The 21,332-nt window shown below is 48.6% G+C and overlaps 1 protein-coding gene across 2 annotated transcripts in view; it reads left to right on the top strand.

Moving 5' to 3' along the window:
- FBLN7 (fibulin 7) overlaps positions 1-21,332 on the top strand; it is a 44,191-nt gene that overhangs the window by 12,699 nt on the left and 10,160 nt on the right. For both annotated transcript variants that reach the window (XM_081253766.1, XM_081253765.1), the window contains exons 2-3: positions 8,722-8,881; positions 13,260-13,430. In XM_081253766.1, coding sequence (XP_081109892.1) covers positions 8,722-8,881; positions 13,260-13,430 — 331 coding nt within the window. The remainder of the gene's footprint in view (positions 1-8,721; positions 8,882-13,259; positions 13,431-21,332) is intronic.

The raw sequence follows: 21,332 nt of genomic DNA, 5'->3' as shown, positions 1-21,332 counted from the left end.
TGCGGCATGCGGGATCTTAGTTCCCTGACCAGGGATCGAACCTGCGCACCCTGCAGTGGAAGCGTGGAGTCTTAACCACTGGATTGTCAGGGAAGTCTCTGTGAAGTTATTTTTTTTTTTTTTTTTTTTTTATTTATTTATTTTTCCTGTACGCGGGCCTCTCACTGTTGTGGCCTCTCCCGTTGCGGAGCACAGGCTCCGGACGCGCAGGCTCAGCGGCCACGGCCCACGGGCCCAGCTGCACCGCGGCATGTGGGATCTTCCCGGACCGGGGCACGAACCCGTGTCTCCTGCATCGGCAGGCAGACTCTCAACCACTGCGCCACCAGGGAAGCCCCTGTGAAGTTATTTTTTAGACTTGATTAGCATTAAATGGTAGCTCTGAGTAAAGCAGGTTGCCATCCATAATGTGGGTGGGCTTCATCCCAAAGACTGAGGTCCCCAGAGAGGGAGGGCTTTATGCCTCCAGGCGGCCTTTGGAGCTACAATACCAACTCTTCCCTGGGTCTCCAGCCCACACTTTGCATGAGCCAATTCCTTAAAATAAATCTCTCTCCTTCTCTCTCTCTCTCTCTACAGGGTGTGTACAGATATAATTGGTTCTTCTTGGTTCTGTTTCTCTGGAGAACCCTAAGACAAGGGCCTTGGGCACCTCCCCAAGCAAAATTCCCTCACTTCCCCCAGAAGTGTCCTTCCTTTACTCTTCTGTGTGGGTGCTGGGTCAAGGTCACTGGGATGAGAGAAGTTGAGGAGTTATAACCCGCTTCTGATTTGGTCTAAAATTAAAAAAACAAAACAGAACAAAACAAAAAAACTTTCGGAGAAAAAAAAATCATGTGCAAATTCTACATGACTCAGATGCAGAGGGCCTTGAGCCTTGGCTAGCAGGCACACACTTGGCAAGTGTGCTCCGTCCTTTCATAGATCTAAAGGCATCAAAACATCTGTGTTCCCATTAACAACATGCTGACATGACACATAGCTGTGGCTTAGGAGAAACCAGAGTGAGATGGCCCCTCCGAGGTCCAAGGGGTCATCCGTGGCTGCCTGGAGGGGTCTGGGGCTCTGTTATCCTTGAGGTGGCTCTCAGAAATAGCCACTGTGCCAAGACTGTCACGGTCAGGATGACCGTCGAGCCAGATCACGTGAGAATGGAGCCTCAAGGACCCCCCATCCTTGTGCCCCCCCAATGCCTGGGCCCTTCAGGGCTTTGAGAGCTGGGCTTCATTTGTAAACTGAGCCTGGACAGCAAGGAGGCCTGGATGGGGTGGGAAGGTCCGCCTACCGAGTTCTGGCACGGGCGTGGGGTGAGCTGGGGGACACGCATCATCTTTGTGTCCACCCCTGGGCCAGCAGGGGGGTCTCAGGAGCTGGTCAGCCTCCCAGGAAGAGGGGTGTTGTCAGCCCTGAGGCGTCTCCATTAGATCCATGTGAGAGGGTGGGTGGGTTGGAGAGAAGATGGACAGGACTTTGCCTGGAGGTGCGGTGGGGTGGATGGAGGATAGTTCTGCGACCTCCCTGCTCCCAGGAGCCTGACCTCCGTCCCAGCTCAGGACGAGCTGGCTGGGGCGACTGCCGTTGCTGCTTCTCTCTCTGCTTCTGCTCTTCTCTGCAGACACTGCCCTTGGTGTTGAGTTCAGGGAAGCAACCAGCCCTCTGAGGCGGAGTTTGATACCAGAAGCGGTAAATCTTGATCTTTTTCCTACTCAAGGATGGAAGAGTTTCACTGCATGTCTTTTCTTGATTCCATTACAAATACGTTATTAACTCTAAGAAATGGAAACGAATTTTCATTATTTATTGTCAATGGCATAAGCCAGGCTTGGAGCCAGGTATTGAAAGGATGCAAATTTAGACCATTTGAGGGTCTCTTCTTTGAGAAAAATATTAAAAATGAGAGCCCTGGAAGGGACTTCCATGGGGGCACAGTGGTTAAGAATCTGCCTGCGAATGCAGGGGACACAGGTTCGAGCCCTGGTCCGGGAGGATCCCAAGTGCTGCGGAGCAACTAAGCCCGTGCGCCACAACTACTGAGCCTGCACTCTAGAGCCCGCAAGCCACAACAACGGAGCCCATGTGCCACAACTACTGAGCCTGCGTGCCACAACTGCTGAAGCCCGCATGCCACAACTCCTGAAGCCCACATGCCTAGAGCCCGTGCTCCACAACAAGAGAAGCCACCGCAATGAGAAGCCCGCGCACATCAAGGAAGAGTAGCCCCTACTCGCCGCAACTAGAGAAAGCCCGCGCACAGCAACGAAGACCCAATGCAGCCAAAAATTAATTAATTAATTTTAAAAAGAGTCCTGGAAGAGACCTTGGCAGCTGGGGGCCCTGGTTTGGCAGTTTCCTCTGAGATACGCCTTCCTTCCCCCTGGTGTGGAGCCTTCCTCTTCCCAGCCCTTCCCCCCCTCCCCCCCACCCCCCTGCATGGATTTGACCTTTGCCCGGTCACAGCCTTTGTGAGCCTTCCTGCCCAAGTAGGTGGTTGCTTTTTACAGTTGGGGTCTGGGACCCTGAGATGGGAAGCCAGCTTTCACTGTGGCAGGGCCAGGCTGAAATTCAGATGGGTGACACCTGAGGGTCCAGCCTGTTTCCTGTCCCCCGGCCTCTGAGACCCTGGCAGCCCCTCAAAGCCCCCTCGGGCCGACCTCGTTGACGAGCTATGTTTATAAAGAAGGAAATGATCCATTCCCATGTGTGGCTTCTCTTGGCCCAGAGCAGATGGTGGGTGTGGGAGGGGAAGTGGGCAGACAAATGGAGGGGGGCAAGGAGACCCCCTTCTAGGACAGAAAAGAACACAGAGGAACCGAAGTGAAATTGAGGCTCAGGGTCCAACTTTTGCTCTGCTCGTTGACATGGAAATGATGCCACAACCCAGAGTGGAGAGTAAAGAGCTAATGTAGAACCTGCGTCCCTTGGTCCAGCACCTGCAAGGTGATGCTTGTGTGTGTGTGTGTGCATGTGTATCTAATCCAAAAGTTAAAGCCTCACAAAAAATTAACAGTGGTTGTCTTTGGTCCTGGGACTTGTCCTTTGTTCTGATGTGTTTTTCTGCATTTTGAATGGTTTTGCAGGAGGCATGCTTTATTTTTACGATCAAGCAAAACGATAAAGCTTTCTCAGTTTGAAAAGGGGAAACACTTAGGTTCTCAGTCCCCCTGCTATGACGTGATTTGTCCCCATGATGCCCCCTAATGTCCGCAAGGTGCAGACCTCTTGAGCATTTGACTTGGTGCGAAGCTTTCTAGCCTGTCATCCATCTCTGCAGATAAATTCAGTTATGCCCCTGAGGCATATGCTGAGGTCCATTGCAGGTGGTGGATCCTGAGCGTGGCTCCTGTGGACTCCATTTCCAGCACTTTGGGATCGAGGGGCTGCCCTGTTAGTAGCAGCTGCTGCACAGACCCATCAAACCTCGTGTCGAGAGGCACCCTGGTTCTGCTCCTGCCATGCTGGCTTGCCAGGAAGACAAGGATCTTCCTTTTTTTTCTTTCCTTGCAAACGTTATGTCTCCCCCCACTGAGTTTTATTGAGATCTCATTGTATAATATAATATAAATGTGTTTAGCCTTGTATTAGTCCAAGGTATACAACATAGTGATTTGCTCTGTGTATATATTGTGAAATGATCACCACAGTAAGTCTAGCTAACATCCATCACCTCACACAGTTGCAATTTTTTTCTCGTGATGAGAACTTTTAAAATCTACTCTCTTAGCAACTCTTACATATGCACTATATTGTTGTTAACTATAGTCGCCATGCTGTACATTACATGCCCAGAACTTATTTATCCTATAACCAAAAGTTTTTTGTTTTTTAATAAATTTATTTATTTTATTTATTTATTTTTGGCTGTGTTGGGTCTTCATTGCTGTGCACGGGCTTTCTCTAGTTGTGGCGAGCGGGGGCTACTCTTCATTGCAGTGCGCGGGCTTCTCATTGTGGTGGCTTCTCTTTGTTGTGGAGCACGGGCTCTAGAAGCGTGGGCTTCAGTAGTTGTGGCACGCAGGCTCAGTAGTTGTGGCACAAGGGCTTAGTTGTTCCGTGGTATGTGGGATCTTCCCGGACCAGGGCTCGAACCCGTGTCCCCTGCATTGGTGGATTCTTAACCACTGCGCCACCAGGGAAACCCCTAACCAAAAGTTTTGACCTTTTGACCCCCTTCACCCACTTCTCTAACCCCCCCACCCCCTGCCTCTGGCAGCCACCAATCTGTTCTCTGTATCTATGTGTTGGGATTTTTTTCAGATTCCATATATAACTGAGATCATACAGTACTCATCTTTCTCTGTCTGACTTATTTCACTTAGCATTATGTCCTCAAGGTCCACCCTGTTGTCACGAATGGCAGGACTTAATTCTTTTTTATGGCTTTTCCTACATTTTCTTTTTGCATTCATCCATCAGTGGACATTTAGGTGGTTTCCATGCCTTAGCTATTGAAAATAACGCTGCAATGAGCATGGGGGTGCATATATCTTTTCGAGATATGATTTTGTTTTTTTGTTTTTTTGTTTTTTTTTTTGAGATATGATTTTGTTTCCTTTGGAATTGGTAGACCATGTGGTAGTTCTATTTTTAATTTTTTTAGTAAACTCCAATCTGTTTTCCATAGTGTCTGCACCAATTTACATTCCTACCAACAGTGCACAAGGGTTCCCTTTTCTCCACATCTTCACCAATGCTTGTTATTTCTTGTCTTTTCTATAATAGCCATTCTTCCAGGTGTGAGGTGATACCTATTGTTGTTTTGATTTGCATTTCTCTGATGGTTAGTGATGTTGAGCATCTTTTCATGTACCTGTTGGCCCTCTTTGGAATACCTTCTTTCAAAAAATGTCTATTCAGATGCTCTGCCCATTTTTAAATCAGATTTTTGTTTGTTTGTTTGTTTCTTATTTTTTGTTATCGAGTTGTATGAGTTCTTTGTATATTTTTCAATATTAACCCCTTATCAGATATTTTGCAGATGACTTGCAGATATTTTCTCCCACTCTGTAGGTTGCCTTTTCATTTTGCGGATGGTTTCCTTTGCTGTATAGAAGCTCTTCAGTTTGATTTAGTTTCACTTGTTTATTTTCTCTTTGTTGCCTTTGCTCTTGGCAAAAAATCATTGCCAGGACTGACGTCAAAAATCTTACGGCCTGTGTTTTCTTCTAGGAGGTTTATGGTTTCAGGTCTTATGTTCAAGTCTTCCATCTAATTTGAGTGGATTTTTTTTTTTTTTTTTTTTTTTTTTTTGCGGTACGCGGGCCTCTCACTGTTGTGGCCCCTCCCGTTGCGGAGCACAGGCTCCGGACGCGCAGGCTCAGCAGCCATGGCTCACGGGCCCAGCCGCTCTGCGGCATGTGGGATCCTCCCGGACCGGGGCACGAACCCGTGTCCCCTGCATCGGCAGGCAGACTCTCAACCACTGCACCACCAGGGAAGCCCTTGAGTGGATTTTTGTATGATGTTAAGAGACAGGTCTAGTTTCATTCTTTTGCCTGTTACTGTCCAGTTTTTCCCAGCACCATTTATTGAAGAGACTGTCCTTTTGCCACTGTCTATTCTTGGCACCTTGGTCATAAATTAATTGACCATATATGCATGGGTTGATTTCTGGGCTCACAAGGATTTTCTAACACTTTGTTCTGTTAGAATCACTCCAGTGAGGTCAGAGGCAAGGATGGACATTTCCTGACTTTCCCTCAGCAAGTCCGCCCACCACCCTTCCCCCTCCTTCCCCACCTGGATGTGGCCTTAGTGTGCTTGATCTGGAAGGTTTTTCCACTGTGATTGGAGAGATGAGCACATCTCACCTGTAACGAGCACCTTGAGGAAAAGCCACTGGTGCCTGCCATCCACGGTGCAGGGGTTAGGAGGGCTCGGGGGCAGTGCCCCCACACGCAGAAGACAGCCTTCCCGGACCCAGGAGCACTGGGGTTCGACTCACTTGACTGCCCAGAGGCCCCATACGCTCCACTCCCGCTGCCTTCCTTTCTGTACTGACTGGAGCCCCATGTCCCCAACCCCAGGTTCCCGGCAGAGGCCTTGGCATTGATCTCTTGTCCCCTACTTCAAAACTTAGCCCTTCCCTGTCCCCTGGGACAGCCCTCTCCCAGCTCTCACACCCTGGAGGCAACTGCTGGCCTGGTTCAGTGTGTGAGATTGTCTCCTCCAGCCCTCCCCACTTCCTGTCCCCACTGCCCTTGCTCCCCGGACCTGAAGTCTGGACGGGAGTTAGAAACCCACTCCTGTGGGATGTTTGGCTTGGGTCACAGAGTTATCAGTCCCTAGTGCAGATTAATCAAGAAGACCATTCACCACACAGGGGCATTTGTGAAATGCGCTAGCGCATAAGGCAGCCACTGGGGCAAGGACTGCTTGGCGGGGGCACTGGGGCGGTAGTCAGCAGGCCCCCAGCCTGGCTGTACCGCTCATGAGCCACATGGTTTGGGACAAGTCACCTGACTCTCAGCCTCTGTATCTTGACTGTGAAATAGAGACAATCCCAGGCCTTCTTCACCCAGGGTTGCTGCAAGCCAGTAGTCCTCTTAGAAGTAGGAAATAGCTTTGTAAACTTTGAGGAACTTCAGAAATGTGAATCACACATGAGCCACGAAGCCATCTCTGAAAGCGGCTCTTTTTTTTTTTTTTTTTTTTTAAGGGAAGGGAGGGCACTTCCCTGGCGGTCCAGTGGTTAAGACTTCACCTTCCAATGCAGGGGGTGCGGATTCAATTCCTGGTCAGGGAGGTAAGATCCCACATGCCTTGTGGCCAAAAAACCAGAACATAAAACAGAAGCAATATTGTAACAAATTCAATAAAGACTTGAAAAATGGTCCACATCAAAAAAAAAAAAAAAAAAGGAATCTTTAAAAAAGAATTAAATAAATAAAGGGAAGGGAGATGGGTGTGGGAAATCAGAACTGGGTGGATGTCTGTGCTGTGCTGGGCAGGTAGGGGACTGCAGGAGGTCACTGCCCAGGTGCCCAGAACCTGTGTGGGAAGGGCCACAACAAGGGAAGGAGAAGGAAAACAAACAGAACTTCCCAGAAATTGCGTTTGGGGCCAGGCGCAGTCGGGCCCTGCTTAGGGTGGAGGCCAAGGAGCCCCCATGGATTAACGAGCTCTGGGGGCAACTGGGGATTCAGCTGTGTCAAAAGCATCCATTGAACCAGGCCAGTGAGTCATCTGTTTGGTGAAATCTCCAAGGTGCAGCGGCCTGGCAGCCTCGCTGGGAGAGAGGCTGTAGCTCTGTTTCCACCGCGGTGGCAGTGCTCCATTGGCGAAGCTGGAAGCCACCCAGGCTGCAGAGGCCACATGCCTGCCTGCCGCCTGCTGACTTTTAGACATTTTTTTCTAATTATAAAACTAATAATCGTTGTAGAAAAAAATAAGTATAAAAAATAAAATAAAAAGTGATCCACAAGCCTGTCCCTAGAGAAAGCCATCCTTCTCCTCTCCTTTGTTCCATGCAGGTCATATGAGTCAGGCTGGACCAGGCTGTGCTGAGGTAACACACAACGCCCATGTGAGCCACGGCCATGGTCCTATAAGTGCCCACTGTATTCACCTCTCCTTTCCTCCTGTTCATTTCCTGACTCTTAAAGGCAGTTAGGATCAGAAACCTTCAGATTTTTATCACTAAGCATGATGCTGGGTATTGCTTTAAGTTAGTCTTTATCAGAATAAACACAAGCCTCCTTTTTCTATTTTTTAAGGTTTTTAAAAATTGTCAGAACTCGGTGTTGACTTCTAGTGAATGCTTCTTTAACTCTATTGAGTTTTTTCTTATTTGCCCTGTTAGATTTTTGAAAGTATAAGAACCACTGGGGGGCTTCCCTGGTGGCAGAGTGGTTAAGAATCCTCCTGCCAGTGCAGGGGACACGGGTTCGAGCCCTGGTCTGGGAAGATCCCACATGCCGCAGAGCGGCTGGGCCCGTGCGCTACAACTACTGAGCCTGCGCTCTAGAGCCTGTGAGCCACAACTACTGAGCCCGTGTGCCACAACTATTGAAGCCCACGCGCCTAGAGCCCGTGCTCCGCAAGAAGAGAAGCCACCTTAATGAGAAGCCCAGGCACCGCAACGAAGAGTAGCCCCCGCTCGCCGCAACTAGAGAAAGCCCGCGCGCAGCAACGAAGACCCAACGCAGCCAAAAATAAAATAATAAATAAATAAATAAATTTATTTAAAAAAAAAAAAAAGAACCATTGGGGATCCCTGTTTTGCCTGTTTTATATGTTTTATCATCCATCTGCTGTTAAAAATACCCAAGGGAGAAAAAAAAAATCCAAGGGAGAAAGAAAGAAAAGGTTCCCTGAGGCCCAGATTTCAGAGCATTAACTTAGAGTGAAGAATTGCGGGGGTTGGGGGGGCTGCTGGGGGTTCTTTGGGGTACGACCGCTGATACAAGGCACATTGCGTTCAGGTAACTGTGACACCGCCCAGTCACTTAGAGTCATCGCTTCTGCCCTGCGCTCTGAAGATGGGACTTTTGTTTTCGCTGAGGGGTGAACTGGGCCTCCGTTAACGTGCACTTGAGGCCGCCTTTTGGTGACCTAACCCGACAGATGTCAGGACGCCTGATGGGGCCACTTTTACCTTGTGCTCAGTGACTATCCAGGGTATTTGGGCCCAAGGGCCGGGTGACTTCTGGAAGCCCACGGGAGGAGAATGGGACTGAACCAGCCCCCATACTGCTGGTGGTGGTGATTTTTTTCTCTCCCCAGAACTGTCTCAATAAACAGCAGCTCCTCTCGGCCATCCGCCAGCTGCAGCAGCTGCTCAAGGGCCAGGAGACACGCTTCGCCGAGGGCGTCCGTCACATGAAGAGCCGGCTGGTGGCGCTGCAGAGCTCTGTGAGCAGAGCGGGCCCGGACACGCCCCCAGGTGGGTCCCCAAGTCACCACCCCGGGCCCCGGGGTCCTCTCCCCGCCCTCATCTCCCTGCCTGGCCAGGGCTCGCAGGGGATTGCGTCGCGGGCCTTCCCCTACCTCCCCTTCTGTCTGGGGCTGGACGGTAGGAGCGTGTGAAGACGGCCTCTGTCAGCCGTCTCCCCCCATCCTCTGAGTGGCCCCCATCTCCTCTTAGACCTTTTCAGTCCAGGCTCAGCAACCCTCTCGTCTGCATAGCGTCTCCAGAGAATTGTCAAAAGGCACCACTTGCAGAGCATCACTGCTCTCCCCTGTCCCTATGCAGGTGGACCCTAGGTAGTTCCTTTTTTTTAAAATTTAATAGACTATTTTTTTGAGCAGTTGTCAGTTCACGGCAACACTGGATGCAAAGCACAGAGAGGTCCCACAACACACACCCTCCCGAGCACACACGGCCTCCCCACCATCAACATCCCGCACTCGTGTGACCCGCGGGTACAGCCTATGAACCAACACTGGCTTCCGTTTTCCAGGCATGAAAACAAGTCCTCCCTCCTCCATGAGTCCCCCGTTAGTGCGGTGGGGTGGGAGGGAGGGGCTGCTGAGGGCAAGTCCCGTTTGTCTGGTGAGGTTACTGGGGGCCCCCCAGACCCCTTCCCCTGGGGGGTAGGACACTGACAGACACTGGGCCTTTTCCTGGTTGTCCCAGGGACAAGCTTCCATGCTGTCAAGGCCCGGGGGTGGGCGGCTGGATTTCCTCTGGCCTCTCCTCAGGATGATTGATGGGGGTCAGGCGGAAGGTCGTATGTTTGTTCTGAGTCGTGAACCTACGGAGTATCTGACATCATTTACTCACTTAAGACACATTTCTCAAGGGCCTTCTTTGAGATGTGAGATGAAGTTTCCTGAGTTGGGTTTCCTACCTTTTCAGAGACTGTGGTAGCAAATCCAGAGTCTCCACAGCCCTGAGTCGACTCCTGTTTTCCTTGGCTCCACGGGTGCAGAGCTAGACCTGCCGGCCAAACCCCTCACACTTTCCAAGGCGTCGAGAGGCCCCAGCCTTTGGTGGGGCTCATCACAGCCGGACTCCAAGAGGCAGGCAGGGCATCCTTCCCTTCTCCTGCGGATGGGGAAACTGAGGCCAAGAGAAGTGAGTTAGCAGTAGTGGGTCCCAGCTCTGGTGATTTTGTCTTCTGCTAGAGGTTCACCCACACAGATCCCTTCAGTTTTCATGGGATCAGAGCTCCTGCCGTTTCTGGGAGTTTCCAAGAAGAACCTGCAGGAGATAATTTCTACAACTGCTCTGCCCACGTTAGAGGTCCCTGTCCACGAGTATATACAGAAAGGTAGCTATGGTTAAATTACTAATCCTCTTGTCACCAGGTTCAAGGTCTTTCTCCTCTGAACCGTACAAGATTTTTCAAAGTGGCCAGTTCTCTTTTTAAAGAGTTGCTGTCATGCGTTCTGTCTCTCTTGTGTGTTGGACATGGGGCTGGCAGCTGTCCGGACTGCCTGCAGGGGAGGGGGGCGCCACACAGGTGACGGGGGAAGCCAGAAGCTTGCTCCAGATCAAACTGCACGTAGTGGGAAAATTATCTTTTCCTTTTTTTTAGAAGGGCATTTGCAGGCAGTCAGGAAGAATAATTTCTAGTCCTGGAAAATTCTTGGCCTTCCTCTTTCTGGCTTGTGTTCTAAGTATCTCCCTCCTGTTTTCCTAGGAACATCACAATCCATGAGCTTTAGGGCTTATCTTGGCCCCTCATTCCAATCATGTTCTCAAATCACCAGTAATTTAACCACAGCTACCTTTCTAACCATGGCTACCTTCACTGCCAAGCTCATTCTTACATGTTATCCTCCTTTGGGAAGGTGTAGGCAGCTTCCCTGTGGCCCTGTAGACGCACCAAGACACGATCATGATGAAATGAACCAGCCAAGGGGCACATCTTTCCACCCAACAGAAACCTTCGGCTCCCATTTGGGAAGTGCTTGCTATTTTTTTTTTTAAGATTTTTTGATGTGGACCATTTTTAAAGTCTTTATTGAATTTGTTACAATACTGCTTCTGTTTTATGTTTTGTTTTTTTGGGCCACGAGGCACGTGGGATCTTAGCTCCCCAACCAGGAATCAAACCCGCACGCCCTGCATCAGAAGGCGAAGTCTTAACCGCTGGACTGCCAGGGAAGTCCCTGCAAATTGACTTTTAATTAATATGTATCCATTCATTAAGTCTACTGACATTTATGGAGCTGTGTGGAGATACTGACTCCATCCAGTCTGGTACCATTTACCTGTGAGTTGCTCCAGCAGGTAGGTTTTCTTTTTTGAGGGTTTTAAAGATTTCTCTTCCCCAAAGAGACCCTACTCCTTTCCCCCAAAGCATTTTGAATCTTTTTCAGCACAATGCAGTAGTAGATTTTTCAGAGAGAAATATAAAGTCGTGTATTTACAGGGACTGAGACAGCGAGCTAGGAGCGCCCAAGCATTGGGTTGTGGGCTCATCCTGGCTTCCTGCTTACAAGGTCATTACCAAGCAATAGCTCCGTTTTCATCTGTCTAGAACCCTGAAAATATTTTTACAAATGACACTTGGAACCTACTTTAAAACGTGTTAGAAGTGGCTCTGAATTTCCAGCTCAGCTAAATCGAAACCCAACCTGTCACAACTCGGGACACTCTCCCTTTAGACAAGCGTGGACCATGCGTGGCACTCTGCTGCAGGTGGAGGAGGAACGGGGAGCGTCTCCCCTCTCTCTCCAGCCCACGGTGGTCCTTCAGGAAATCCGATTGCTTCTGCCTTCACAGCACAGCCAGGGTTGAAGCCACCGCTCCTGGCTCCCTGCTCCCACCCTGGGCTGAGCCGCCTTCATCCTGCCTCTGGCTTCTACCTCCCTGTCTGTCCTCTCTCGCACTGGACATTGCACTCAAGCTGCAGCCAGAGTGATGCTGTTCGCGTACAGGTCAGTCACTTCCTGCCTCTCCTCAGACCCTCCAGCGACCCCATCTCATGCCAAGAGCCAGTTACGTGGCCTTTTCTTGCCTTTTCTGGGCCACGTGACACTGCTCTATGTCGCTCCCTGATGCTTCTCTGGCTTCATCCCCAGCTACTGTCCAGCTCATCCTGTCCACTGCAGCCACGGTGGGCTCCTGGACATTCCTCAGACCTGCCCGGCACACACCCGCCTCAGGGCCTTTGCACCGGCTGGATCCCTCTCTCCTCCGCAGATATCTGCATGGTCATGCCTTCACCTCATTCAACGTTTTGTCCCAGGGAGACCTCCCCGGCCACCATACCCAAATGGAGCCGTCCTCTGGCATCCCCAGCACTATTCCCTACTTTATTTTCTACATGACACTTGTCACCTCTTGTCACTCCTTGCTATTTGCTTGTGGAGCTTGCTTATCACGTGTCTCCCCTGCTAGAAGGGCTCTTCCCGAGAGCTGGGTTTCATCTGTTTTGTTCACTAAGTGTCAGACTCCTAATATGGTGCCTGGCAGATGGTAAGAACCCAGTAAACAATTTTTCACTCATTCATTTGGTCAAGAATTCTTTACTGGGCACTCATTATGTGCCAGACACTGGGCTGGTGCCGGGATACAGCAGGGACAGGAGGCTGGGCAAGGTCCCTGCCCTCTGGAGCTGCATTCTGAGGGAGAAACTGACAACAAATGTGGAAACAAGCGTGTCAATAAGATAAGGCCAACAGTTACACGTGCTAGAAGAAAGCAAAGTGAGCTCACAGGGGAGGTTTGAGCAGTACATGGTGGTGAGAGAACACTCTGGGAGGTGGAGGGCATTCGGGTCAAGACTTGGAGAGTGAGAAGCAGCCAGAGATGGGCAGTTCTGGGGAAAGAACATTCCAGGCAGGGAGACGGGCAAAAGCCAAGGCCTGGAGGTGGGGCTGAGCCCAGCCTGTTCAGGAGAACCAAGGAAACCCCGGGTACGGCTGGGGCTCTGAGAGAGCAGAGCGAGAGGGTGGGCCCTGTGGGGGGGGGGTCCCAGCTCCCACCCTCCCAGGCTGCCAGGCCCTGCCCACGACCCTGGGAGTCTCTGAGCTGCGGTCTCCTCATCTGTCACCAAGCGGGCATGCATTACCTGTGCCCAAGGGTGCTTTGAGGGTTCGGTGACACGTGGTATGTAAAATGTGCAGCCCAGGGAATTCCCTGGCAGTTCACTGGTTAGGACTCTGTGCTTCCACTGCTGAGGGCCCGGGTTCGATCCCTGCTTGGGGAACTAAGATCCCGCAAGCTGCGCGGTGCAGCCAAAAGATAAGAAAAAATAAAATGTGCAGCCCAGTGCACAGCCCGGAGCAGGCACTCAACCTGAGGGTGAGAAGCCTTGTCATCCAGAGTGATGTCTAAACGGCTGTGGGCCTTCTTCTTTTCCTTACAGTTTCCTGCCCTGCTCTGAGCACCCCTCCGGATGGCAGAAAGTTTGGGAGCAAGTACTTAGTGGATCACGAAGTCCATTTTACCTGCAACGCTGGCTTCCGGCTGGTCGGGCCCAGCAGTGTGGTGTGTCTTCCCAACGGCACCTGGACAGGAGAGCGGCCCCGCTGTAGAGGTACGGTCCTTCCTTCCCAGGGGCCTGTCAGATGGGAAGGGTCATTCCGGGGGACACTTTTCTGCCTGATTCCTCAACCGCAGAACAGCAGCCAGCGTGTCTGATGACCACAGCCTGGCTTGGGCTGGCATCTATCTACATAAGCCCTCACCAGACCCTCCCAACGATTGAGTCTTCTTGTTTTGCATATGGGGAAATGAAGGCACAGAGAGGTGAAGGAACTTGCCCAAGGCCACACAGCGGGGGGACAGGCTGAACTGATTCATACCATACACTCTGACCCCAGAGTTGGGGCAAGAAGTCTTCAGTGGGTTAGGGGAGGGGCAAGAAGAGGTACTGCAGGGAAATGTTCCTCCTTTGGGCTGCTTTGTTCTGGGGTTGTAGTTTACTGGCGAGCCTCTTGGTTGAGGAAATTTCTCAGGTGTCCTTTGTGACTGCTTTGGGACTTGGTGTAGACAGGCTCCAGGAGAGACCATTGGGATGAGAGGGAGGCATGAAAAGGCTTCTTTTCTCTGTGTGAAGCTTGAAAACAGTACTTTCTTGGCACGCATAATTTGTTGGCTTTTTAAAAGTATATGGTCAGGGCTTCCCTGGTGGCGCAGTGGTTGAGAGTCCGCCTGCCGATGCAGGGGACACGGGTTCGTGCCCCGGTCCGGGAAGATCCCACATGCTGCGGAGCGGCTGGGCCCGTGAGCCATGGCCGCTGAGCCTGCACGTCCGGAGCCTGTGCTCCGCAACGGGAGAGGCCACAACAGTGAGAAGCCCGTGTACTGCAAAAAGAAAAAAAAAAAAAAAACTCAGTGGGCAGAGGTAGGCTCCAGAACTCCAGGATGGAAAACAGCCATTTAGCTTCCTGGATTAGTTCCCTTTTTCCCTTCTTACTCAGAAGAGCATGTTTTTAAGATTTGAAGCTTCCTGAATTGAGGAAATCATAGCCACAGACCTTGTCCCTTTGACAACATGGGTAACCAAAAAACAACACGAGAGAAATAAATACCCTTGTCCCTTACCGCCATGCTGGGAAAAAAGAATTGTTTTCATTCGTCATCCCCACCCTCCCTTTTTTTAAACCTTCATTCATCCATTCATTCAACCAGTTTTCACTGGGTACCAGCTATGCACAAAGCATTGTGTTAGGGATTCAATGCTGAATCTAACAGACACTGCCCAGCCTCGCAGGGCTCACACTCCAAGGTGTAGGCAAGACAGGTCACCAAATCGACATTTGTGGTCGGTGCTTCGAAGGGATCTAACAAGGGACTGGGAATAAATCCCATGGGGTGAGGGACAGTTGAGGGTCGCTCTAAGGGGGTGACAAAAACTGAAAGGATGAGCGGCATCCAGCCATGTGATGATGGTGACTTACGGGCGGCCTGAGGAGGACGCCATTCCAGGAAGAGGGGGTGACACATGCAAAGGCCCTGACAGGGAAGGATGTGGCATGTTTGAGGAAACGAAAATATAAAATATAGAACCTTGTTGCTGGAGCAGCGTGTGAGCTGAGGGTGAGTGAGTCCAGGTGGAGAGACTCATAGGCCAGCTCTTGTAGCCATAGGGGCTGTGCTGTTGGTGGCGTTTTAGATCCGAGCACAATAAGCAGGTTTAAGAAGAGGGATGTGCTGATTGGATGGGCATGTTGCTGTTGTGTAGACATGCACTAGAGGTGACTAGAAGAGATGGACGCCGGGAAAGCACTTAGGTGGCTGTTAGCAGGTCCAGGGCAGAGATACAGCCCGGGAGACTGAAAGTAAACATGGAGACAAAACTGATAGAACTTATCCCATGTGGGATGTGAGCAGGAAAAGAAGGCAAGGCTCCCAGGCTCCCAGACAGGGTGCATGAGACAACGAAGACCCAGCGACACATGTAGGTTTGTTTTGGGTTGTTGTGTTTATTTCGCTGTAGTTGATTTATAATACTGTGTTAGTTTCAGATGTACGGCTTCAGATTCTTTTCCATTACAGATTATTGCAAGGTACTGAATATAGTTCCCTGTGTTACACAGAAAATCCTTCTTGTTTATCTATTTTATATATACTAATGTGTATCTGCTAAACCCAAACTCCTCATTTACCCCTTCCTTCCCGTATCCCCTTTTTAATCATAATTTTGTTTCCTGTGTCTGTGAGTCTGTTTCTGTTTTGTGAGTTGATTTGTGTTATCTTTTCAGATTCCACATATAAGTGATATCATGTAATATTTGTCTTTCTCTGTCTTACTTCACTTTGTATGATCATCTCTAGGTCCATCCGTGTGGCTGCAACTGGCCATTATTTCATTCTTTTTTCTCTTGGTGGGAATGTAAATTAGTGGTTTGTTTTAAACAACCTGTATGTGGGTCATTGACAGAATTCCATTTTGGTCACGTTAACATGTCTGTGCAACATCCCAGTAGAGATCCATACATTGAACCCACAGAGACCATCGGGCACAGTGCCGTGCCCTGGTTACCAGTCCCAGTGAGGCTCCAAGCACTTTCTGCCCACTGCATCTCGGTGTTGGTGTCGCCAAGGAAAACACAAAGCAGTCGGGCCCTGGCTGGAGCAATGCTGTCCTCATACAGCGTAGACAGAGCAAGATCAGCTCCAGCCGTGGGCGTCCGTCCCCCAGGGTGGGTGGGTCTCTCTCAACAGCAGTTGCACAGGGCAGCTCACCTGCATGCAGTGGATGGACCCTCTCCCCGCCCCTCCACTTCCCCAAGGAAGCTGAAACACTGGAGCTGAGGGCGTGCCTGAGGGCCATCGACATAACAACTTCAGCAGAACAAAAGAGCACTGGTGGAGCAGGAAGCAGGGAAAGATATGGCCACATGAGGTGGTAAACCCAGCATAGGCTGTGGGGATGCTTTATCTCATGTTGAGGGAGTGTGCCAGGCCCAGTGGGGGGCCAAAGACTTCCTTTCCCAATAGAGTTAGGTGGACAGTTGGATGTAAAGTCTGGTGTCAAGGGCAAAGGAGGGTCAGAGAGAAGCAGTTGGGAAATATTAGCATAATGATGATGTTTAAATCCATGGACAGTGATAAGAGCACCCAGAGAAGAGGGTAGAGAGAGAAAAGAAGTAGCTCAAGGGACTTACCTGGTGGCACAGTGGTTAAGAATCCACCTGCCAATGCAGGGGACATGAGCTTGAGCCCTGGTCCGGGAAGATCCCACGTGCCATGGAGCAACTAAGCCCGTGCGCCACAACTACTGAGCCTGTGCTCTAGAGCCCGCAAGCCACAACTACTGAGCCCACGTGCTGCAGCTACTGAAGCCCGCGCACCTAGAGCCCGTGCTCTGCAAGAAGAGAAGCCACCACAATGAAAAGCCCGCACACCACAACAAAGAGTAGCCCCTGCTTGCCACAACTAGAGAAAGCCCGCACGCAGCAACGAAGACCCAACACAGCCAAAAATAAACAAATAAATAAACTCATATCAGATCCTGCCTCTAAAAAAAAAAAAAAAGAAGAAGTAGCTCAGGACCCAGACAAAGGAGGGCAAAGGAGACAGGAAGAGCCCACAGAGGCAAACCACAGCGAGACTGTGGAAAAGTAGGGTCGTGCACTGGATTTGGTGTCTGGAAGGTTATCTTGGAGTCAGAATAGAGCACAGCTTCAGTTCCCTTGCCTTCATATCATGAGGCCCTTCCTCAGAGACCTTTAAACATCAATTGAAAGACCTCTGATATAGTAGCCACTTGATAATTAGTTACTGTGAAACTGACTGGCTGGCTGATTTACCAAATGCTTGAGTGAGTGAATGAATGAATGGGGGATTATATTTAGAAACTATGAATTTCCTTCCAGACTTTTATCTAAGCAGATATATGCAAATTTTACATATTCAACATCTTCTGTGTGTAGATATTAACACAAGTTAATCTCCATTAACTCTTCTTTCTAAACATAACTTTTAATGATTATGAAGCACTTCCTCATAAGGGCTATTCTATACTTAACTATTCCTCTGTTGCTTCTATAATCATAACCAATGCTGAGACAAGCAAGCTTTTTTTCTTTTCCATTATGGTTTATCACAGGATATTGAATATAGTTCCCTGTGCTCTACAGTAGGACCATGTTGTTTATCCCTTCTATATGTAATAGTTTGCATCTGCTAATTCCAACCTCTCATTCCACCCCCCCCCCACTGCCACAGTGTGGTATTTGTCTTTCTCTGCCTGACTTACTTCCCTTAGTGTGATAATCTCTGGGTCCATCCATGTAGCTGCAAATGGCATTATTTCATTCTTTTTCATGGTTGAGTAATATTCCATTGTGTGTGTGTATATATATATATATATATATATATATATATATACACACACATATATATATATATATATATATACCTCATCTTCTTTATCCATTCATCAAGACAGGCAATCTTAAAACATTTTTCATTATGAAAAAATTCAAACATTCAAAAGTAGAAAGAATAGTTTAATGGTTCTCAGTTACTCATAGCCCAGTAGTTATCAACACAGCAAATCCCTTAATATCTTGAAATATCTAGTCAGGGTAAACGTTTCTCCAATTGTCTCTCATATTTTTAACACTTTGTTTGAACCAGGGTCCAAATAAGTTCCATACGTTGCAGTTGGTTGATGTGTCTCCTACACCTTTTCAATCCATCGTCGTCTTGAAGAAGACAACTCCTCTTCCCCGTCTCCCATTCCTTTGCAGTTTATTTGTTGAAGAAAATGGGTTGTTTCCCACAGCCTTGATCTTGCTCACTGCATCCCTGTGGGGTCATTTAACATGACCTGCATTTCTTTTGTCTGTGTGTCCAGTTTTACTGAGATATAATGACATACAGCACTGCGTAAGTTTTAAGGTGTACAGCATAACTACTTGACTTCCATAAATTGTGAAATGATTACCACAAGAAGTTTAGTTAACATTCATCAGCTCCTACAGATACAAAAAAAATGTTTTTTTTTCCCTTGTGATGAGAACTCTTAGGGTTTACTCCCTTTCAAATATACTACACAGCAGAGTTAACCACAGTCATCACGTTGTACATTATATGCCTAGTACTTATCTTATGACTGGAAGTTTGTAAGTTTTTGGTCTCTGTATTTCTTATAAACTGGCAGCTAACTCCAGAGGCTTGATCAGATTCTGGTGAGATTTTTGTACTGTTTGGGCAAAGCGGCAGTACATACTTCTGCTGGGAAGTCCCTGCTGTCCGTCATCTCTCTTCCTGTGATGCTGAGCCTTGGTAAGCATCACTGTCCTCATGCTGACCTCTCTCCAGTAGTTCCTTGAAGGAGGGACTCAGGGGGCAATTCCCTGAGTTCTTACACTTTCAAAAAGTGTACAGCTTGGGCCTCCCTGGTGGCGCAGTGGTTGAGAGTCCGCCTGCCGATGCAGGGGATACGGGTTCGTGCCCCGGTCTGGGAGGATCCCACATGCCGCGGAGCGGCTGGGCCCGTGAGCCATGGCCGCTGGGCCTGCGCGTCTAGGGCCTGTGCTCCGCAACGGGAGAGGCCACAGCAGTGAGAGGCCCACATACCGCAAAAAGAAAAAAAAAAAAAAAAAGTGTACAGCTTTACCAGCCAACGACTGTTGGACATCAAATACCTGTCTCACATTTTCTTGAGTATCTTAAATGTGTTCTTCCACGTCTCCTGTTTTAACTGATACTGTTGTTGCTATCATAAGTCTTTGTGCCTGGATGCCCAAAGGATTTTTAAATTTTTCTTGAAAATCCAATAATTGTATTGGGATCCGGCTCAGTACTGGTCTTTCTGGGTCAATTTTCTCAGGTGTGGGGTTCATCTTTGCATCAAGAAGTTTCAGTGGCTGGAGCAATCTGGCCCCAAGGATCTCTGGAAACTTCTCACTTCAAAGCTCCAGTGTGGAGGAGACTCGAATAGGAGGAGAATCCAAATTGAGCCCAACAAGGAAAATCGGCGCAAAAGAATGAAAGGGATGGTCCAGGTAAAAGTAAGAGAGAGGATGGGGCGGAGCAGAGAAGGCATGAGCCACCCTGACAAACAACTAAAGGGGGAGATTAAGAGTCAGGAAGTCAGAAAAGCTATGCGGGAAAACTTATTTCCGCTCAATATGAGTAACAGAACAGGACTCTTGCCAAATTCCATACAAATTATTATAAGAAAACAGAATAAACCCTCTACAGTCAATGAAGAAATCCCAGAAAGACATGACCATAAAAAAAGATGAAAACTGTAACCTAGCATTTCCAAACAAGTGGAAAGAAATTTTAAAAAGATGAAAACGATGAAAGGACAATATAAATAAAAATCAGAAAACCTTAGAAATGAGGTGGTTAGAGAAATGGAAAATTTGAAGCAAGATGATAAAACAACAGGAAACAGAAATAAAAGAGGAAAAATCAGCTCATGCATGTAAAACACTTAGCTTAGTTCCAGGGAAACAGTAAGTGCTCAGTAAACAGATTAAAATGGAATTATCATCCATGCTTTTTCCAGCCTCTCCATAGTCTCTGCCAGTACCCTCTTTTTTTTTTTTTAATTGAAGTAGGGTTGATTTACAATATTGTATTAGTTTCAGGTGTGCAGCAAAGTGATTCGGATATATATATATATATATATATATATATACTTTTTCAGATTCTTTTCCATTATAGATATTACAAGATATTGAGTATAGTTCCCCTGTGCTATACAGAAGGACCTTGTTGTTTATCTATTTTATACATAGTAGTGTGTCTATGTTAATCCCAAACTCCTAATTTATCCCTTCCCTGTCCCTTTCCCGTTTGGTAACCATAATTTTGTTTTCTATGTCTGTGAATCTGTTTCTGTTTTGTAAATGAGTTGATGTGCATTCTTTTTTTTAGATTCCACATATAAATGGTATCCTATAATGTTTGTCTTTCTCTGACTTACTTCACTTAGTATGATAATCTCTAGGTCCATCCATATTGCTGCAAATGGCAATATTTCATTCTTTATGGTTGAGTAATACTCCATTGTTTATATACCACATCTTCTTTATCAGTTCATCTGTCGATGGACATTTAGGTTGTTTCCATGCCTTGGCTATTGTCAATAGTGCTGCTATGGGGACTTCCCTGGTGGCGCAGTGGTTGGGAATCCGCCTGCCAATGCACGGGACACGGGTTCGAGCCCTGCTCCGGGAAGATCCCACATGCCACAGAGCAACTAAGCCCGTGAGCCACAACTACTGAGCCTGTGTGCCACAACCACTGAGCCTGCGTACCACAACTACTGAAGCCCACGCACCTAGAGCCTGTGCTCCTCAACCAGAGAAGCCACCACAATGAGAAGCCTGCGCACCACAACGAAGAGTAGTCCTCGCTCACCACAACTAGAGAAAGCCCACGTGTAGCAACAAAGACCCAACGCAGCCAAAAATATAAAAAGTAAAAATAAATTTAAAAAAATAGTGCTGCTGTGAACATTGGGGTGCATGTATCTTTTCAAATTAGAGTTTTTGTCTTTTCCAGATACATGCCCAGGAGTGGGATTGCTGATCATATAACTCTACCATAAGGAACCTCCATACTGTTTTCCATAATGGCTGCACCAATTTACATTCCCACCAAAAGTGTAGGAGGGTTCCCTTTTCTCCACACCCTCTCAAACATTTGTTATTTGTAGGCTTTTTTTTTTTTGCGGTACGCGGGCCTCTCACTGTTGTGGCCTCTCCCGTTGCGGAGCACAGGCTCCGGACGCCTGTGGCTCAGGCCAGCAGCCATGGCTCAGGGGCCCAGCCGCTTCGCGGCATGTGGGATCTTCCCGGACTGGGGCACGAACCCGCGTCCCCTGCATCGGCAGGCGGACTCTCAACCACTGCGCCACCAGGGAAGCCCCTGTAGGCTTTTTAATGATGGCCGTTCTGACCGGTGTGAGGTGGGACCTCATGGTAGTTTTGATTTGCATTTCTCTAGTTATTAGCGATGCTGAACA

The sequence above is a fragment of the Mesoplodon bidens genome (assembly GCF_964165515.1).
Source record: "Mesoplodon bidens genome assembly, chromosome: 14".
In the NCBI taxonomy this organism is placed as follows: domain Eukaryota; kingdom Metazoa; phylum Chordata; class Mammalia; order Artiodactyla; family Ziphiidae; genus Mesoplodon; species Mesoplodon bidens.
This window is presented reverse-complemented; position numbering and strand designations above follow the sequence as displayed.